The following is a 13919-nucleotide window of genomic DNA, read 5'->3' as shown; positions in this document are numbered from 1 at the left end:
ATTTTGCTAGCAATGTTTTGGTTGATTGATCCACAACAGTGCAAGACTGTCAAGTCAGTTATTTTACCAACTGTCCTGGCTTCTGACTTGTTTCCCCCCTGCTCAACGGTTCATTTGGTCCTCAGTCAGAAGAGATGTGGACCCAGTGGGTGAGGATGGTGAGCATGGAGAATGGATTGGACACAGTATGTGACCTGTTGGACTTCCACCTGCCTCTGCTCTGTGGATGGCCGTGGAAGATCTTCCAGACAAAAGTGTCAATGGGCTCACTGAAATGTTTTGTTGTTTTAAGAGCTACTTTGAGATTATTGCTGTAATTCAAAGCGCTATACAAATTACTACACGTGCTTAATTGAGCCGACTTCTCTGTCGCCGGGACAGATCCCGGAACCTGCCAGCCCAAGCCCGGGAGGCAGCCTGGTTCCAAATCGAATGCAATCGACGTTTTACCAGTCAGTGCATAACACGCCTACACGGGCACCCGGGTGAGATTAATCGAACCCCTTCATCTGCAAGTTTATGTATAGAAATGGACCGTATACATATAATCTAATCTAGTCTAGATAGATAGATAGATAGATAGATAGATAGATAGATAGATAGATAGATAGATAGATAGATAGATAGATGTTCCCCGCCTAGAACTAACATAACATGATTTGAGTTGACATGCGCCACCAATTTACTATCAAGTCAAGGGGCTTTATTGGCATGGGAAACATATGTTTACATTGTCAAAGCAAGTGAAAGACATAAAATAAACAAACGTTAAATGAACAATACATAGCTGGAACCGTTTCAACTTTTAATGCTGGTTCGTTTTCCAGTTATGGAAATGCCGCTCAAAGTCCGGGCCATTCCAGACGAGTAAAACCGAGTGCACCCAATTTGACAGACAGGCGGAAAGCCAAATCACAATGGAAAGAGGGCGTTATATCCTTAGTAATTTAACCAATGAAATTAGTCATACCTTTCGACTGATAATATTTTTGACCATTGAGGCTCTTCCCATTGCTGGCTCATCCTATCGAGTGGGAGGGGGCTTTGCCCGGTTTCTGAAAGGCAACACGCACTCAACAAAACTTTTTTAAAATCGAGCTAGCTACGACATCAATCTCCCCCACACGAAGACAGCCATCACAATGACTTCGACGAACATGTTTTCAGGACTCGATAATGGCGCAAAGCCAAGTTCAAGGTAACATGGAATTGCACCCACAGGTTTTATTTGCAGCAGGCAAAATTCAAGCAACTAGCTAATGTTAGCTATTATGTTTTTGAAAAGTACCGTATGTTCATTGGCCGCGAGCCCGCAAGCAATGTAGCTTGCTAGATGTCACTGATGATAGTAACGTTAACTAGTTATAAGACAAGTTAGTGATACAATATTCCGTTTTGTCAGTACTTAACTTTTAGTTTGGTACGGGTAGTTATCTTCTATGGGCTTTGGTCCCGACGCAGCAGGGCGGGGTTTTTTGGGGGCTGCGGAAATGGAAGCTCGTGGAATATTTTTTTTTGTTGCAGCGTAGCCAGCTAATTTATATGACGCTCATTGTTCTCTGTTGCTTGCATTTTCAAAATGGGCACAGTCACCCACACCCCGTTTACAACAACCTATTTCTAAACAGTAAGGGTAATTGGGTATATTTCACCTTTTTTTTTTTTGCTCTTTCAACTATGGTTGTCTAGCCCCACTGCGAACTTTTCAAGAACAGCCAGCTAACTGGCTAAATATGTGTTCTGTGACTGTGTTGAGTTGTATGATCAGCTACACAGCTAAATGTGACTTTTAAACATTAACGTTACTTAAGTCAGTAGTCCTATGTAGCCTGCAGTCATACTGTGGTACAATTAGTAAATAACTAGATTATTTGGTCTTTAGTCACAGCTAATGTGGCCACAGACACCGTTAGTGGCCTGTCTTAACCCTCCTGTTGTGTTCCGGTCGAATTGGACCGATTTACAAGTTTTCTCTCTGAAAAATGTAGTTAATTTAATCTGAGTGACATAAAGTTCCATGACTTTGTCCACACAGCGCATCTGAACACACGAAATACATTTTGATGATTATCATTACATTTTGGGTGTTTTCATTTAACTTTTGTACACCTGTGGTGTTCCTGGTCAAAAATGAATGGGTGAGACTACAATTCGTGTATAAAATTGAGTAGAGGCACATGCCCATTCATCACAAACAATCGGAACATTGTTTCAATATTATAACTTTTCTCGCAGCTCTGATATATAAAGCTTTTTTGAGGCCTTGCTCACAATTCAATCTGTGGCAGCACAATGACCGAACAATATACAATATACTGTATTTGAGGCTCTTGATCATATCTTTGATCATGACACTTGAGGAGGAGAGAGTGGTTGTTAAACTTTGACACAAAGTAGTCTGTGATAAATAGCACAATATGTTTCATCTGAGTATTTGTTATAGTCAAAATTCTCCATACATTATGCATCTTTTAACTCAAAATGAGTCATATGAGCTCAGGTCAATGAGGCCTAAAGGCCATACATAGCAAATAGAAGTTCAAAAGTTATTGTGAACATTACAAGTTAAGTTGATAAAGATTTAACACAACATTAGGTGATAATGTATGTATTTTTATGGATTTCTGATCAGCTATAATGGGGCGGTCATTTTGGACCGGGGACACCGAATTATTTAACATGAAACTAACACAACAGGAAGGTTAAATAAGAAGTTCTGCATGCAGAATATTCGATTCCTATATTTTGCTAAATGCACCTTTTCGTTATGGTACCTTCTCTATTATTTTTTAAAATATGATTTATTGAATATTTGAAACATACAATGTACTTGCAGTGAAGCCGCTCAATAACTACATCATACCAGTCATCCAACAGATTCCCATTCAGAGCGACACACAGACGCATCCAGGGTCAATGCCCTGCTCAAGGGCATGTTGACCGATCTACCACCAGGCCAAAGAACGTGAACCCGAACTCTCCAAGATCCCCCCCCCCCCACAGTTCCCCAATAGCTGTCCCTCAACCATTTGAGACCCCTCCCACGGTCCACCCCCAGAAAGAAAATAATAAATAAAATACAATTAATTCCACCCCCCCCCCCCAAGAACCCCCCCCCAATGCACCAACAACCAAGAGAATGAACTAAGAGAAAAAAAGGAAAAGACAGAAGAAAACAGGACATTAAGGACAACTAAAATCATAACAGCAATGCCAACTTTATATGTTTGTGTGCATGTCTGGCGCTATTACATGTATGTGTGTTCTTGTATGTGTTTATTTGAATGAGTGTGTGTGTATATGCATGTGTAGAAACCCCTGCACGGCATTAGTTCTAAAAACACTGCCACTTAGTGTCATTCAAATGTACTTTATATTATGTTTTGTTTTCCTGTACTTTTATCTTTGACCATTCTATCTCTCTCACAGCAACTCCACTCCCTTTTGTCTCCAATTCCACATACCAACCCTCAGCTTCCCTCAGCCCATCCCATCTATCTCTGCTGGCCACCCACTTTGGGTTTCTACGCAACACATATCTTTGTACGTTAAACATCACAGCATAGTTCAATGTATCTAATCGAATAGGATCCCCAGATTGCGAGTTTAAGATAAATACTTTTACTAAGAGTATTAGTAATTGACTGACCCGGTCTCTCCAGATCTCCTAACAGTACTATTTCTAGGGTAAATTTTAGATCAATGCAATGCGTTTTCAGCCATTCCTGAACCTGAGACAAGAAACAGGCTACCCGAGGGCAATAACAAAATAAATGTTTTATTGGTTCTGTATCCTCACAACAACATCTGCAGAGCTTCGTTGAATTTATGCCCCAATATTCAAAATTTTGTTGGTGGCAAGAATTCTATATAATAATTTTAGCTGAAAAGCACGAAGTCTTGAATCTTGCGTTTTATATATCAACTCATACACCCTGTACCATGGAATCAGTACATCAACAATCTCTTCCCAACTATTTTGCGATCTGTATGGCACAGTTGTCAACATCCTGGTTCTCAAATGAAACTGGAATACTTTCCTATTTATGCTATTTTTATTCCTCTGCCAGTTTTGATCCTTTATATTGGGCAGACAGACCAGTTCCCTACCTCCTCCCGCTGCCACCCGCCTCCATTTTTGGGGCAATGCTGTAATCAATTGATTGTACTCTTGGATTGAGCAGACCTTTCCATACAATTCTGTTAACTCCATGAAGGACAACTCTACCATTCCAATTTACAATATCATTTAAGAACAAAATACCCTTTTCAAACATCTTTCTCATAAATACAGGTATTTTATCAACCAGCACATTTGAGTTCAGCCATAATATTCGTAATATTTGTTCTATCTTTTCAGGGGGGTGAAATTAAAACTGTAGCCAGCTCTGCAATGCTTGTTTGAAAAAGAGAGATACTTTGAAAAAGTATTATTTTCAATTAATTGAAAATGAGACATGGCAATCTGCACAAAGGCCTTTTTTTTTTAACAATGGATGACATTTTCTTAGTAATCTACTTGAGAACCATTTAGGGTTCAAATAAAACTTTTGAATGAGTGAAGCTTTTAGAGAAGTTTAGAGCTTTTATATGTAATAATCTCAACCCACCCTATTCATTTTATAGATAGGCACGTTTTTTTTTGTCTGGTTTAGTGTCCCAGATAAAGCAAAATATTTTTGCTCATATTTTTTTATTTGAAAAAACGAATCATCAGGAGTAGGCAGCGCCATAAGTGAGTAAACTGTGATATGACTAAGGAGAGATAATCAGGGCAATTTTTTCATATTTAGACAGGTATTTACCTCTCCATGGTTGCAGGATCTTGTCTATTTTTACAAGTTTTCTACTGAAATACTTTGGAGAGCTTATTTATATATTTTGTGATATGAATACCGAGTATGTCTACTTCACCATCAGCCCATTTTATAGGTAAATGAACACAAACTTGCAGTCCCAGCCGTAAAGGCTAACCGTGTCGTGGAATCCTTAGCAACAAAACTTCAGTTTGGAATAAACCATTTTAATGATTTAAAAAAAAATGTAAACAACAAACTGAGTGTAGACAGTACAATGTCCTGTTGTGCGCTCTGATGATGTATGATGATGTGTCTGGATCTGAAATGTCTCTGTTAATTTTATTAACCCCAGGCACTGACTTCCTTTGTGTATGATGAATGCTGACTGTGGAGTTTGGCCTACAGGCTATATAGTTTACATCAGTGGTTCACAACCAGGGGTACAAGGAAGCACTGGTGTATTTGTCCTATCCACAGGGGTTTCTTGCGAAGACTCATGAGACCATAGGCCTACTGATAAAGCACATGAGTGGGTACAGCGGGCAGAGCACAATCCATTTGGTGGTACAGTAACCAGAAAAGGTTGGGAACACTATTCTACGTGAACCAACATGATTCTGATGTTTTCTTTTCAGAGTCCTGCGTCCCCCGGGAGGTGGCTCCAGCGACCTGTTCGGTGGCTATGAGGAAGAAGCAGCTGCGTCGAGACGGCCCCACAAGATGGCCTCCAACCTTTTTGCCCCGCCAGAGCCCCAGGGTGTCATCAGACGAACCAACCCCCCAGGTGAGAAATAGAAGGCCCCTTACTGTGCATACAAATACCCTTTTCACACTACTGGGCTCAATTTATCCAAGCTGCTTTTCACAGGCCTGGTTATGCTTCCAAACAATGGGTGGCAGTCTGTTCTTTTAGTCCTTAATACAAAATAAAGTTTACGCAGCCACCATAGATGCTGGAACCATGATAGAAAGGACTATGTGAAAGGAAAATATCAGAGCCAGGAAAGTACAGTTCATGTCAGCACAATAGAGTGGAAAGGGAATATTATTCCTACAAGTTGAGGGCCCCTGACTGGGCTCCCTGGTCCTGGAGCTGTCAGAGCCTTTTCAGGTCTATGTGGTGTGAAAACTGCCACTAAGGTGCTATGTTAGCCTTTTTTAGGTTCAGAAAAGGAGACATTGATGAGTGTGAACTTACTCACAATCTCTTCCCCAAAACCTGTTAGGATTGCATTGACGTGTGTATTGAAAAGGGCAACAGGTCATTTCTTATCTGGTCCCTTCAGTGTCACAAGACTCAACCAGCCAAATCAAATTTTATTTGTCACATACACATGTGTGCCAGATGTTATTGCGGGAGTAGCGAAATGCTTGTGTTTCTAGCTCCAACACTGCAGTAATATCTATCCATTCACAACGATGCACACAAACAAATAATATGTAAATATCATTAAAGTCACTAGTTTTCCATCATTAAAGTGGCCAGTGATTTCAAGTCTATGTATATAGGGCAGCAGCCTCTAATTTGCAGGGTTACGTAACCGGGTGGAAGCCGCCTAGTGATCGTTATTTGAGATGGAAGCTGTTTTTCAGTCTCTCGGTCAAAGCTTTGATGCACCTGTACTGACCTGGCATTCTGGATGATAGCGGGGTGAACAGGCAGTGGCTTTGGTGGTTGTTGTTCTTTTTGGCCTTCCTGTGACATCGGGTGGTGTAGGTGTCCTGGAGGGCAGATAGTTTGCCCCCGGTGATGTGTTGGGCAGACCACTCCACCCTCTGGAGAGCCCTGTGGTTGTGGGCGGTGCAGTTGCCATACCAGGCTGTGATACAGCTCCACATAATGCTCTCAATTGTGCATCTGGAAAAAATTTTAGTGTTTTAGGTGCCAAGCCAAATTTCTTCAGCCTCCTGGGGTTGAAGAGGCGCTGTTGCGCCTTTTTCACCACACTGTCTGTGTGGGTGGACCATTTCAGATTGTCAGCGATGTGTATGCACGGGGAACTACTCTAGCCTAGTATCGATCAGTGTTAGGCTCATTGTCATTCCATGCAGTGAAATAACAGCCCAGCCTATTCGGTGTTGAGTCCAGTGTAGGATTACACCCTGGCCAGGGTTTACGCTAGCCGGTAAATGCTGTCTTTTGGCTAAAAATAAATTAGTGAAAAGCCAATAAATTAAATGGTTGCCGTCTTTTTTTTCTTTTTTTTTCATTGCAAAAAAATATTGATTATCCCCGTTTCTAGTGTTCACACAGAGGGGATTCTTTCTCCAAAACAGAGTATAGATGGCCTCAAGATCACACCTTCTTGAGGACAAAGTAACGAGGCTGATGCTCATCGCAAGCTGCTCCAAGGAGTTGGACAGTTTTGACTTCCCAACAGCATTGGCTAACTTTGAGCAGGCCAAGGTCCGCTGCAAATGCAAGTAAATTAGATAGATTTTTTTTTCCCAGGCCCGGACTTAGCAGTTCTGCTGCCGCTCTAGGCAAGATCTACATATGCTGTCGTAAAGTATAAAGATTTGGAATGGATTGATAAACTAGAGTAATGATGTGTATCATGCACAGTTTGTGCATTTTAAATGTAGCTTATTCAGTAGCACTTAGAAGCGAAACATCGTTACAGGCTAATTTCTATTCTGTTAAGATAAATTACAATAATCTAAATGTGATTTTGAGTACAGTTGGTGGACGCCCTAATGCGGTACACACTGGATGCATATGGATGTCCGGTAAATTAAAATATCTGCTGCAAAAATGTTCCTAACGGAAACCGTGACCCGAGATTTTCATTAGTTAAACGAAGTTTGAGCCACATGTAATCTAATGACATCACATGACTGGATCAATATGTCTATATTGAGGCCAAGGTTCAGAGATGGATGAAGTAAAATGTTATCATGAGTTTCTATTGTTTCTCTGCACATCGAGCTGGTTGGCTTCCAGCTTTCAGCTCTTCTGTCTCTGTGGTAGAATGGTCTAGAAATAATCATGACGGCACACACCCATATTTTCAAATGTTACTGTGAAATGTATTGCCTCATGTCAGTCCAGGCTGTGCAACAAGCTCTTCACAATAACCATAGCTGTAGCATAGTGAGAGTAGGACTGAGCTTTGTGTGAATGTGGAGGTTTGTGGCCTGGTTCAATTTGGTTGGAGGGGGTATAGTCGTCATGTTGCAAGTAATGGTTCAGATAAGAGGTTTGAGTATTGAAAATGTGTAGAGATTTGACTTGTCTGTCTTTTCCTCAATGCCTTCAATAATGTTCACTTTTTAATGTAAGGGCGTAGACCGAGCCATTTCACCAGGTCAAATTCCTGATGAATGTAAAAAATAATATTTGACTCGCTGTCCTTAATGCAGGAGGTAAAAGCAGTGGGATATTTGGTTCTCCAGAAGCCCCAGCTGAGCAACGGCGACCCGTACCCTCAGGCGTCAACACCAGCAACATATTCGGGGGGTTAGAGCGCGCCCCTCCATCGGTCAAAGCCCATTCCAACAAGCCAAAGGTAATCCAGACCACCCTTGTCCCCCTTGTCTCTCCCATTCCAAATTACTAATGGTTATGGATTGCTAATTTACACGATGTGTAGGCTATATTGACATGTTATCCCTATTATTCCCAGGACAACATTTCTGTGGGTGAAAGTCCCATGCCCATACCCGAGCCCCCAGGTGAGTTTGACACTGATAATGGGTTATTGCTAACACTTTACAGCCCACTGTCAACCAGGCAGTTGCTAGAAATTACTTGTTGACCAAGCTAATAATAATGACCTAATAATTGCATAGTAATTAATTACACATCTGTTTCTTTAAAATGCATTGACACCAAGTCTAATGTACCAGGTTAATCTCGCTCGGTTTCTCATCTTTTTCTCTCTTTTATTCCTCTTTCCCTTTTGCTCTCAGCTCCTCTGCCAAAGGAGAGCCTGGCCAAGGAGGTGAAGGAAGAGAACGTGGCCTCCCCTCCCCCCACACCCACCAAAGTAGCAGTGGAGCCTGCATCTGCTCCCTCGGCCAAGAAGCCAGAGCCAGAGGCCTCCCTTAGTGAGCTCTCACTGAAGGACCACGAGCCCCACCTCGGCCCCCGCCCCCGCTCCCACAACAAGGTCCTTAACCCCCCAGGAGGGAAGTCTAGTGTGGTCTTCTACTGAACCAGCTCCTCCATCCCATCTCTATTCATGTATGCATCCCAAAAGGCACTCTATTCCCTATATAAGTAAGTAACCCTTGTCTGAGCCAGAACGGATCTCTTGTTTCTGTAGCGTGAGGCTGCTTGATGTACAAGTACATCCCCTGGACAGGACACTAGTTTATGGGCCCTGGTCAAAATTTGTGGACTGTATAGGAACAGGGTGCCATTTGGGGCACAACCTATGTCCACTATTATTCTCTGTTCTGTTAATTTTCCCTATTCACTCTGTCCTTCCCTCACTGTTCATTTTATTTTCTGTGGCTATCAAGCTGGAAGAAAATTCTCAACAATCATTTTTACAGGCTAAATTCCTGTCCAATCATTCAAAATGGTTACATTTCCATTTCATTGCAAGGGTTCTATTTCTTGCTGTAAATGTTTTTTTTATTACATGGTTTTGAATGTTGTGTTGATTACAAAGGCAGGGTGAGTTCATTTAGTCAGTTATACCAAAAACAATCACTGGCATCAAGGTTCCAGGTGGAAATTCTAAATTCCATTTAGAATTCAGTGTATGACTCAGCAGTGTATTTGTGTTGGCATTGAGACCTCTGTTTGTTGCCCATGCACACGGTTGTCATAGTAAGCCCTTAAGTGATCACAATCACTCTTTACTGTCACTTTGTTGACAATAACACATATCCCTATATCATGTTCAATCTGTCCTCCATTTCATCCCACTCCTTTTCTCTCGCTCCTCTAATAATCAACCTATCTTGAGTCTCTGTCTGGAGCCAGAAGCAAACTTGTTCAGGGAGAAAAAAGCAAAAAATCGACTAACTAGTCAGTGCAAAGCGCTACAGGCAGTACACATTATGTATTGCCCACCCCCAAAAGTTCTTGTTCTTCGGAATAAAATCCATTATGATTTTTATATATCGCCCATGCAAATGGCCGAATGTATTGTATGTTGTGGTTGTTTCCTGCTCTATTACCATTGCTTGCTGTTCAGAGGATGGTGTCCACTCGGAGGCCTCTATGTTTTAAATTAAAACGGCTGCTGTACACATGTGAACTTTGGAATAGTACATGACCGGGCAAAATATGGGTGGGGACTTGAAAACCCTAAGTCACCCCTAGCCACCCACACACCGTACCACGTTCCAGGCTGCCTACGTAGCAGTTGCGCACCAAATCTTACAACACATGGATAAGCGTTTTAATGTCAGTAACCAGTATGACTAGTTTCTCGTCAACGTATACACCTTTTAATTAGGACTTTGGTTCAGCATATATTAAGAGGGTGTTTGCTTCTGGCATAGCCCGGATAACAGATTCAACTGATTTTCATGCGAATAATTCCAAATCTGCATAAAAACAATATTTGGGTTTTCCCACAATTTTTCTATCAAATTGACTTGTGGATAAAAGATTGATGTCATACTGCACATAAACATTTATTTAGCTATTAAATTCCCATGTACTGAATAAAAAATAAGTTAAATGGGACCTACTTTACTCGCATAAAAAGGTTGGATGGAAACCTGGTTAATAACTGCATCAACCGACTGTAGATGGCGCGGTATTAAATCGATCATTGGTTTGTGTAGTGGGGCCGGTTTGCAGGCAGTCTGGAACGCAAAAGGTCTCCTGGTGCCACCTTAACCCCTGAGTGTTGGAGTGCCTGGCAGGCAAAGTTCACAGCAGAGGAAAAGCAAAAAGAACCTGTGTATTGCAATAAAACTTATTTTCTGACTGATGTCTTGTCTATTTTGCTGTTTTCAGGGCTTAGGTATTGGCTGTGTCAATATATTGATTAAATCATGGAATCGTGAATCACAATTTGCAATTTCAGCATAGTGTTAGTGCACACTAGCAAAGGTTTTGCAGCGAAAAACTAGTTATTGGATAAGTTCAGATAGTCCCTCCCCATGTTTCTTTCTGGTGTTTAGTGAATACAACCCAGACGAATACGTTGGGATGGTTCATCCTCTGTTAGCTTTCTGAAATAGGATATCGGCCGCACCCCTTATATTGTAGGCGTGGTCAATACTCTGAATGCAAGAAATGTCATGATTTGAAATTCCATTCACTTATTCTTTACAGTTATGTTCAATCAACCTTTAACAACTATAAAATTAAAGTGCTTTATCAATTTACATGTGATCATTTTTATTGCTGTGTTTATGGCTGCTGTATGCTAATTTCCCCCTTTGGTGGTTGCTAAAGTCTAATTTACCCTTGTGTGTAGTGTCATGGCATGCTTTAATATTCTAAACAAACTAGGCCTTTATCACTAATATAATCACATGTGTTTTTGCACCACACTTAGTGATGCCTTTTGTGTGGTTCTGCTCATGGCCATTGACTTCTGTTGGAGTAAGACGTTTTTTTCTCACATGACACATGTCTCATGGAGCTACGCCGGCCACCCTCGTGAATAGAGGTAATCTAATACATCTGCCTGGCCTTAGGAATTTGGGCTGCTTTTAGATCAATTGAGAGAGTTTACATCTTATTTCCTTTTACTGTCCGTACCATTGTACATGTTTGGCATTATGGCATGACAAGGTGTTGCATGATCGCACAAACAGACAGGTATCCAGGCTAGCCACAAGGAGGTTATTTCCAACTTGGGCCACCAGAGGGTGCTGCTTTCCTTAACTACACTGCTGTTATAAAACCAGTACTTAACGAATGTGGCTGCACAAGTGGAAGAGGAAGGTGAGGACCGTCCACAGTGAATTTAATAAAAATAGTGAAACATTAAGTTAGCCTTTTTTTAAATAAAACTATAATAAATATATTCACATGGCACCCAATGATTAAAACACACTTTTGCAATGGTCTACAATAGTACTCTGCAGGGTAGCTCCATGGTGTAGCTGGAGGACAGCTATCTTCTGTCCGCTGGGTACATGGACTTAAGTACAAAACCTAGGACGCTCTTGGTTCTCACCCTCTTCCAAAGAAGGTTGGAGGACGTCCTCCAACCGATCAGAGCTCTTGCAGTATGAAATGACATGTTGTGGACCCAATCTTAATATATTAGAATGAATATATATATAAATACTTTTACTTAGCTAGCTAGTTTAGCATACTCAAACACCTGGCTATGGCAATCAATACTCCAAGTCAAGGTAAGCCTTTGGTTCTATTAGTTTATTACCACCGGGGTCCGCAGGTTTAATTGCTGAACAGCTTGATGATTTGTAGCGGCTTTACTAACACGTTAGTTCTAGTAGCTATGTTGACTATGAGGGGACAATGATGCTGGTTGTGTGTAGCAGTCATGATATTAACCTCTCTAGGGTACGTGAGACGGTAGCGTCCCACCTCTTCAACAGCCAGGGAAACTGCAGGGCGCCAAATTCAAAACAACAGAAAGCCCATAATTTAAAATTCCTCAAACATACATGTATTTTACACCATTTTAAAGATACACTTGTAAATCCAGCCACAGTGTCTGATTTCAAAAAGGCTTTACGGCGAAAGCAAACCAAACGATTGTTAGGTGAGTGCCTATTCACAGAATAATACAGCCGTTTTTCCAGCCAATGAGAGGATTCACAAAAAGCAGAGAATTAATCACTAACCTTTGATCTTCATCAGATGACACTCATAGGACCTCATGTTACACAATACATGTATGTTTTGTTCGGTAAAGTTCATATTTCATATCCAAAAATCTAAGTTTACATTGGCACCTTACGTTGAAGTTCCAAAACATCCTTTGATTTTGCAGAGAGCCACGTCAATTTACAGGAATACTCATAATAAACATTGCTAAAAGATACAACTGTTATGCATGGGATTTTAGATGCACTTCTCCTTAATGCAACCGCTGTGTCAGATTTCAAAAAAGCTTTCCGGAAAAAGCAAACCATGCAATAATCTGAGTCGGCGCTCAGAGACCAATCAAGACACAAATATATCTGCCATATTATGCACTCAACAGAAACCAGAAATAACATTATAAACATTCACTTACCTTTGATGATCTTTATCAGAATGCACTCCCAGGAATCCCAGTTCCACAATGTTTGTTTTGTTTGATAATTCCCATTTATGTCCAAATTCCTCCTTGTTGTTCTAGTGTTCAGTAAACTTTCCAAACTCACGACGCGCGGGCAAGTCCAGCGGAAAGTACGGATGAAAAGTTAGTTATATTACAGTCCGTAGAAACATGACACACGAAGTATTGAACATTTTAACATAATTCTTCAATAATGTTCCAACCGGAGTATTCCATTGTCTTCAGAAGTGCGATAGAACAGAGCTCGCTCTCACGTGAACGCGCATGGTCAGCGCATGTTCAGGTCTTGATAGACCTTACTCATTCCCCTCTACTTCGGCCCCACTTCACAGTAGAAGCACCAGACAAGGTTCTAAAGACTGTTGACATCTAGTGGAAGCCGTAGGAAGTGCAACATTACCAATATCCCACAGTATCTTCAATAGGAGCTGAGTTGAAAGTCGACCAACCTCAGATTTCCCACTTACTGGTTGGTTTCTTTTCTCAGGATTTTGCCTACCTTAAGAGTTCTGTTATACTCACAGACATCATTCAAACATTTTTAGAAACTTCAGAGTGTTTTCTATCCAAATCTACTAATATGCATATTCTAGCTTTTATGGCTTTGTAGCAGGCTGTTTACTCTGGGCATGCTTTTCATCCGGACGTGAAAATACTGCCCCCAACCCCTTTCCAAGCTAACTTCTTTGGGGTATTCGCCTGGTCACAGACAGTCGCATGGTTGAGGTCACTGATAAGGGTGGAAAGCTGTGGATTGGTGCGCAATGGGGGCCGAGGTCAGGTCACATGAAGGGAGAAGGAGCAGTTTATTACCCACATCACTTAACTTACTGCCTATCAACAAAAATGTAATGTTTAGAGAAAAGGAGTACTCTACCTAAAAGGGAGTATAAGTACTTGTGCTGGTGGGAATATGTCTTTGTCTTATGCAGCTCTGTGACCCAGT

At 41.2% G+C, this 13919-nt stretch overlaps 1 protein-coding gene across 1 annotated transcript; it reads left to right on the top strand.

The window, feature by feature from the left end:
• The first annotated feature begins 1023 nt into the window (after positions 1–1023).
• Positions 1024–11096, top strand: jpt2 (Jupiter microtubule associated homolog 2). Its single transcript, XM_055881909.1, has 5 exons — positions 1024–1198; positions 5435–5583; positions 8163–8308; positions 8426–8474; positions 8712–11096. The coding sequence occupies exons 1-5, from the start codon at positions 1143–1145 to the stop codon at positions 8954–8956; spliced, it is 645 nt and encodes a 214-aa protein (XP_055737884.1). The 5' UTR covers positions 1024–1142; the 3' UTR covers positions 8957–11096.
• Positions 11097–13919: the final 2823 nt, after the last annotated feature.

The sequence above is a fragment of the Salvelinus fontinalis genome, chromosome 2 (genome assembly GCF_029448725.1).
Source record: "Salvelinus fontinalis isolate EN_2023a chromosome 2, ASM2944872v1, whole genome shotgun sequence".
Lineage (NCBI taxonomy): Eukaryota > Metazoa > Chordata > Actinopteri > Salmoniformes > Salmonidae > Salvelinus > Salvelinus fontinalis.
The sequence above is the reverse complement of the archived record's forward strand: the minus strand, read 5'-3'. Positions and strand labels throughout refer to the sequence as shown.

Excerpts from the sequence above, each read along its gene's own strand:
- jpt2 (XM_055881909.1), top strand. The coding sequence starts at position 1,143 with ATGACTTCGACGAACATGTTTTCAGGACTCGATAATGGCGCAAAGCCA. Across the intron at positions 8,309-8,425 it reads CCCATTCCAACAAGCCAAAG|GACAACATTTCTGTGGGTGA; the intron begins GTAATCCAGACC and ends TATTATTCCCAG. Across the intron at positions 8,475-8,711 it reads GCCCATACCCGAGCCCCCAG|CTCCTCTGCCAAAGGAGAGC; the intron begins GTGAGTTTGACA and ends TTTTGCTCTCAG.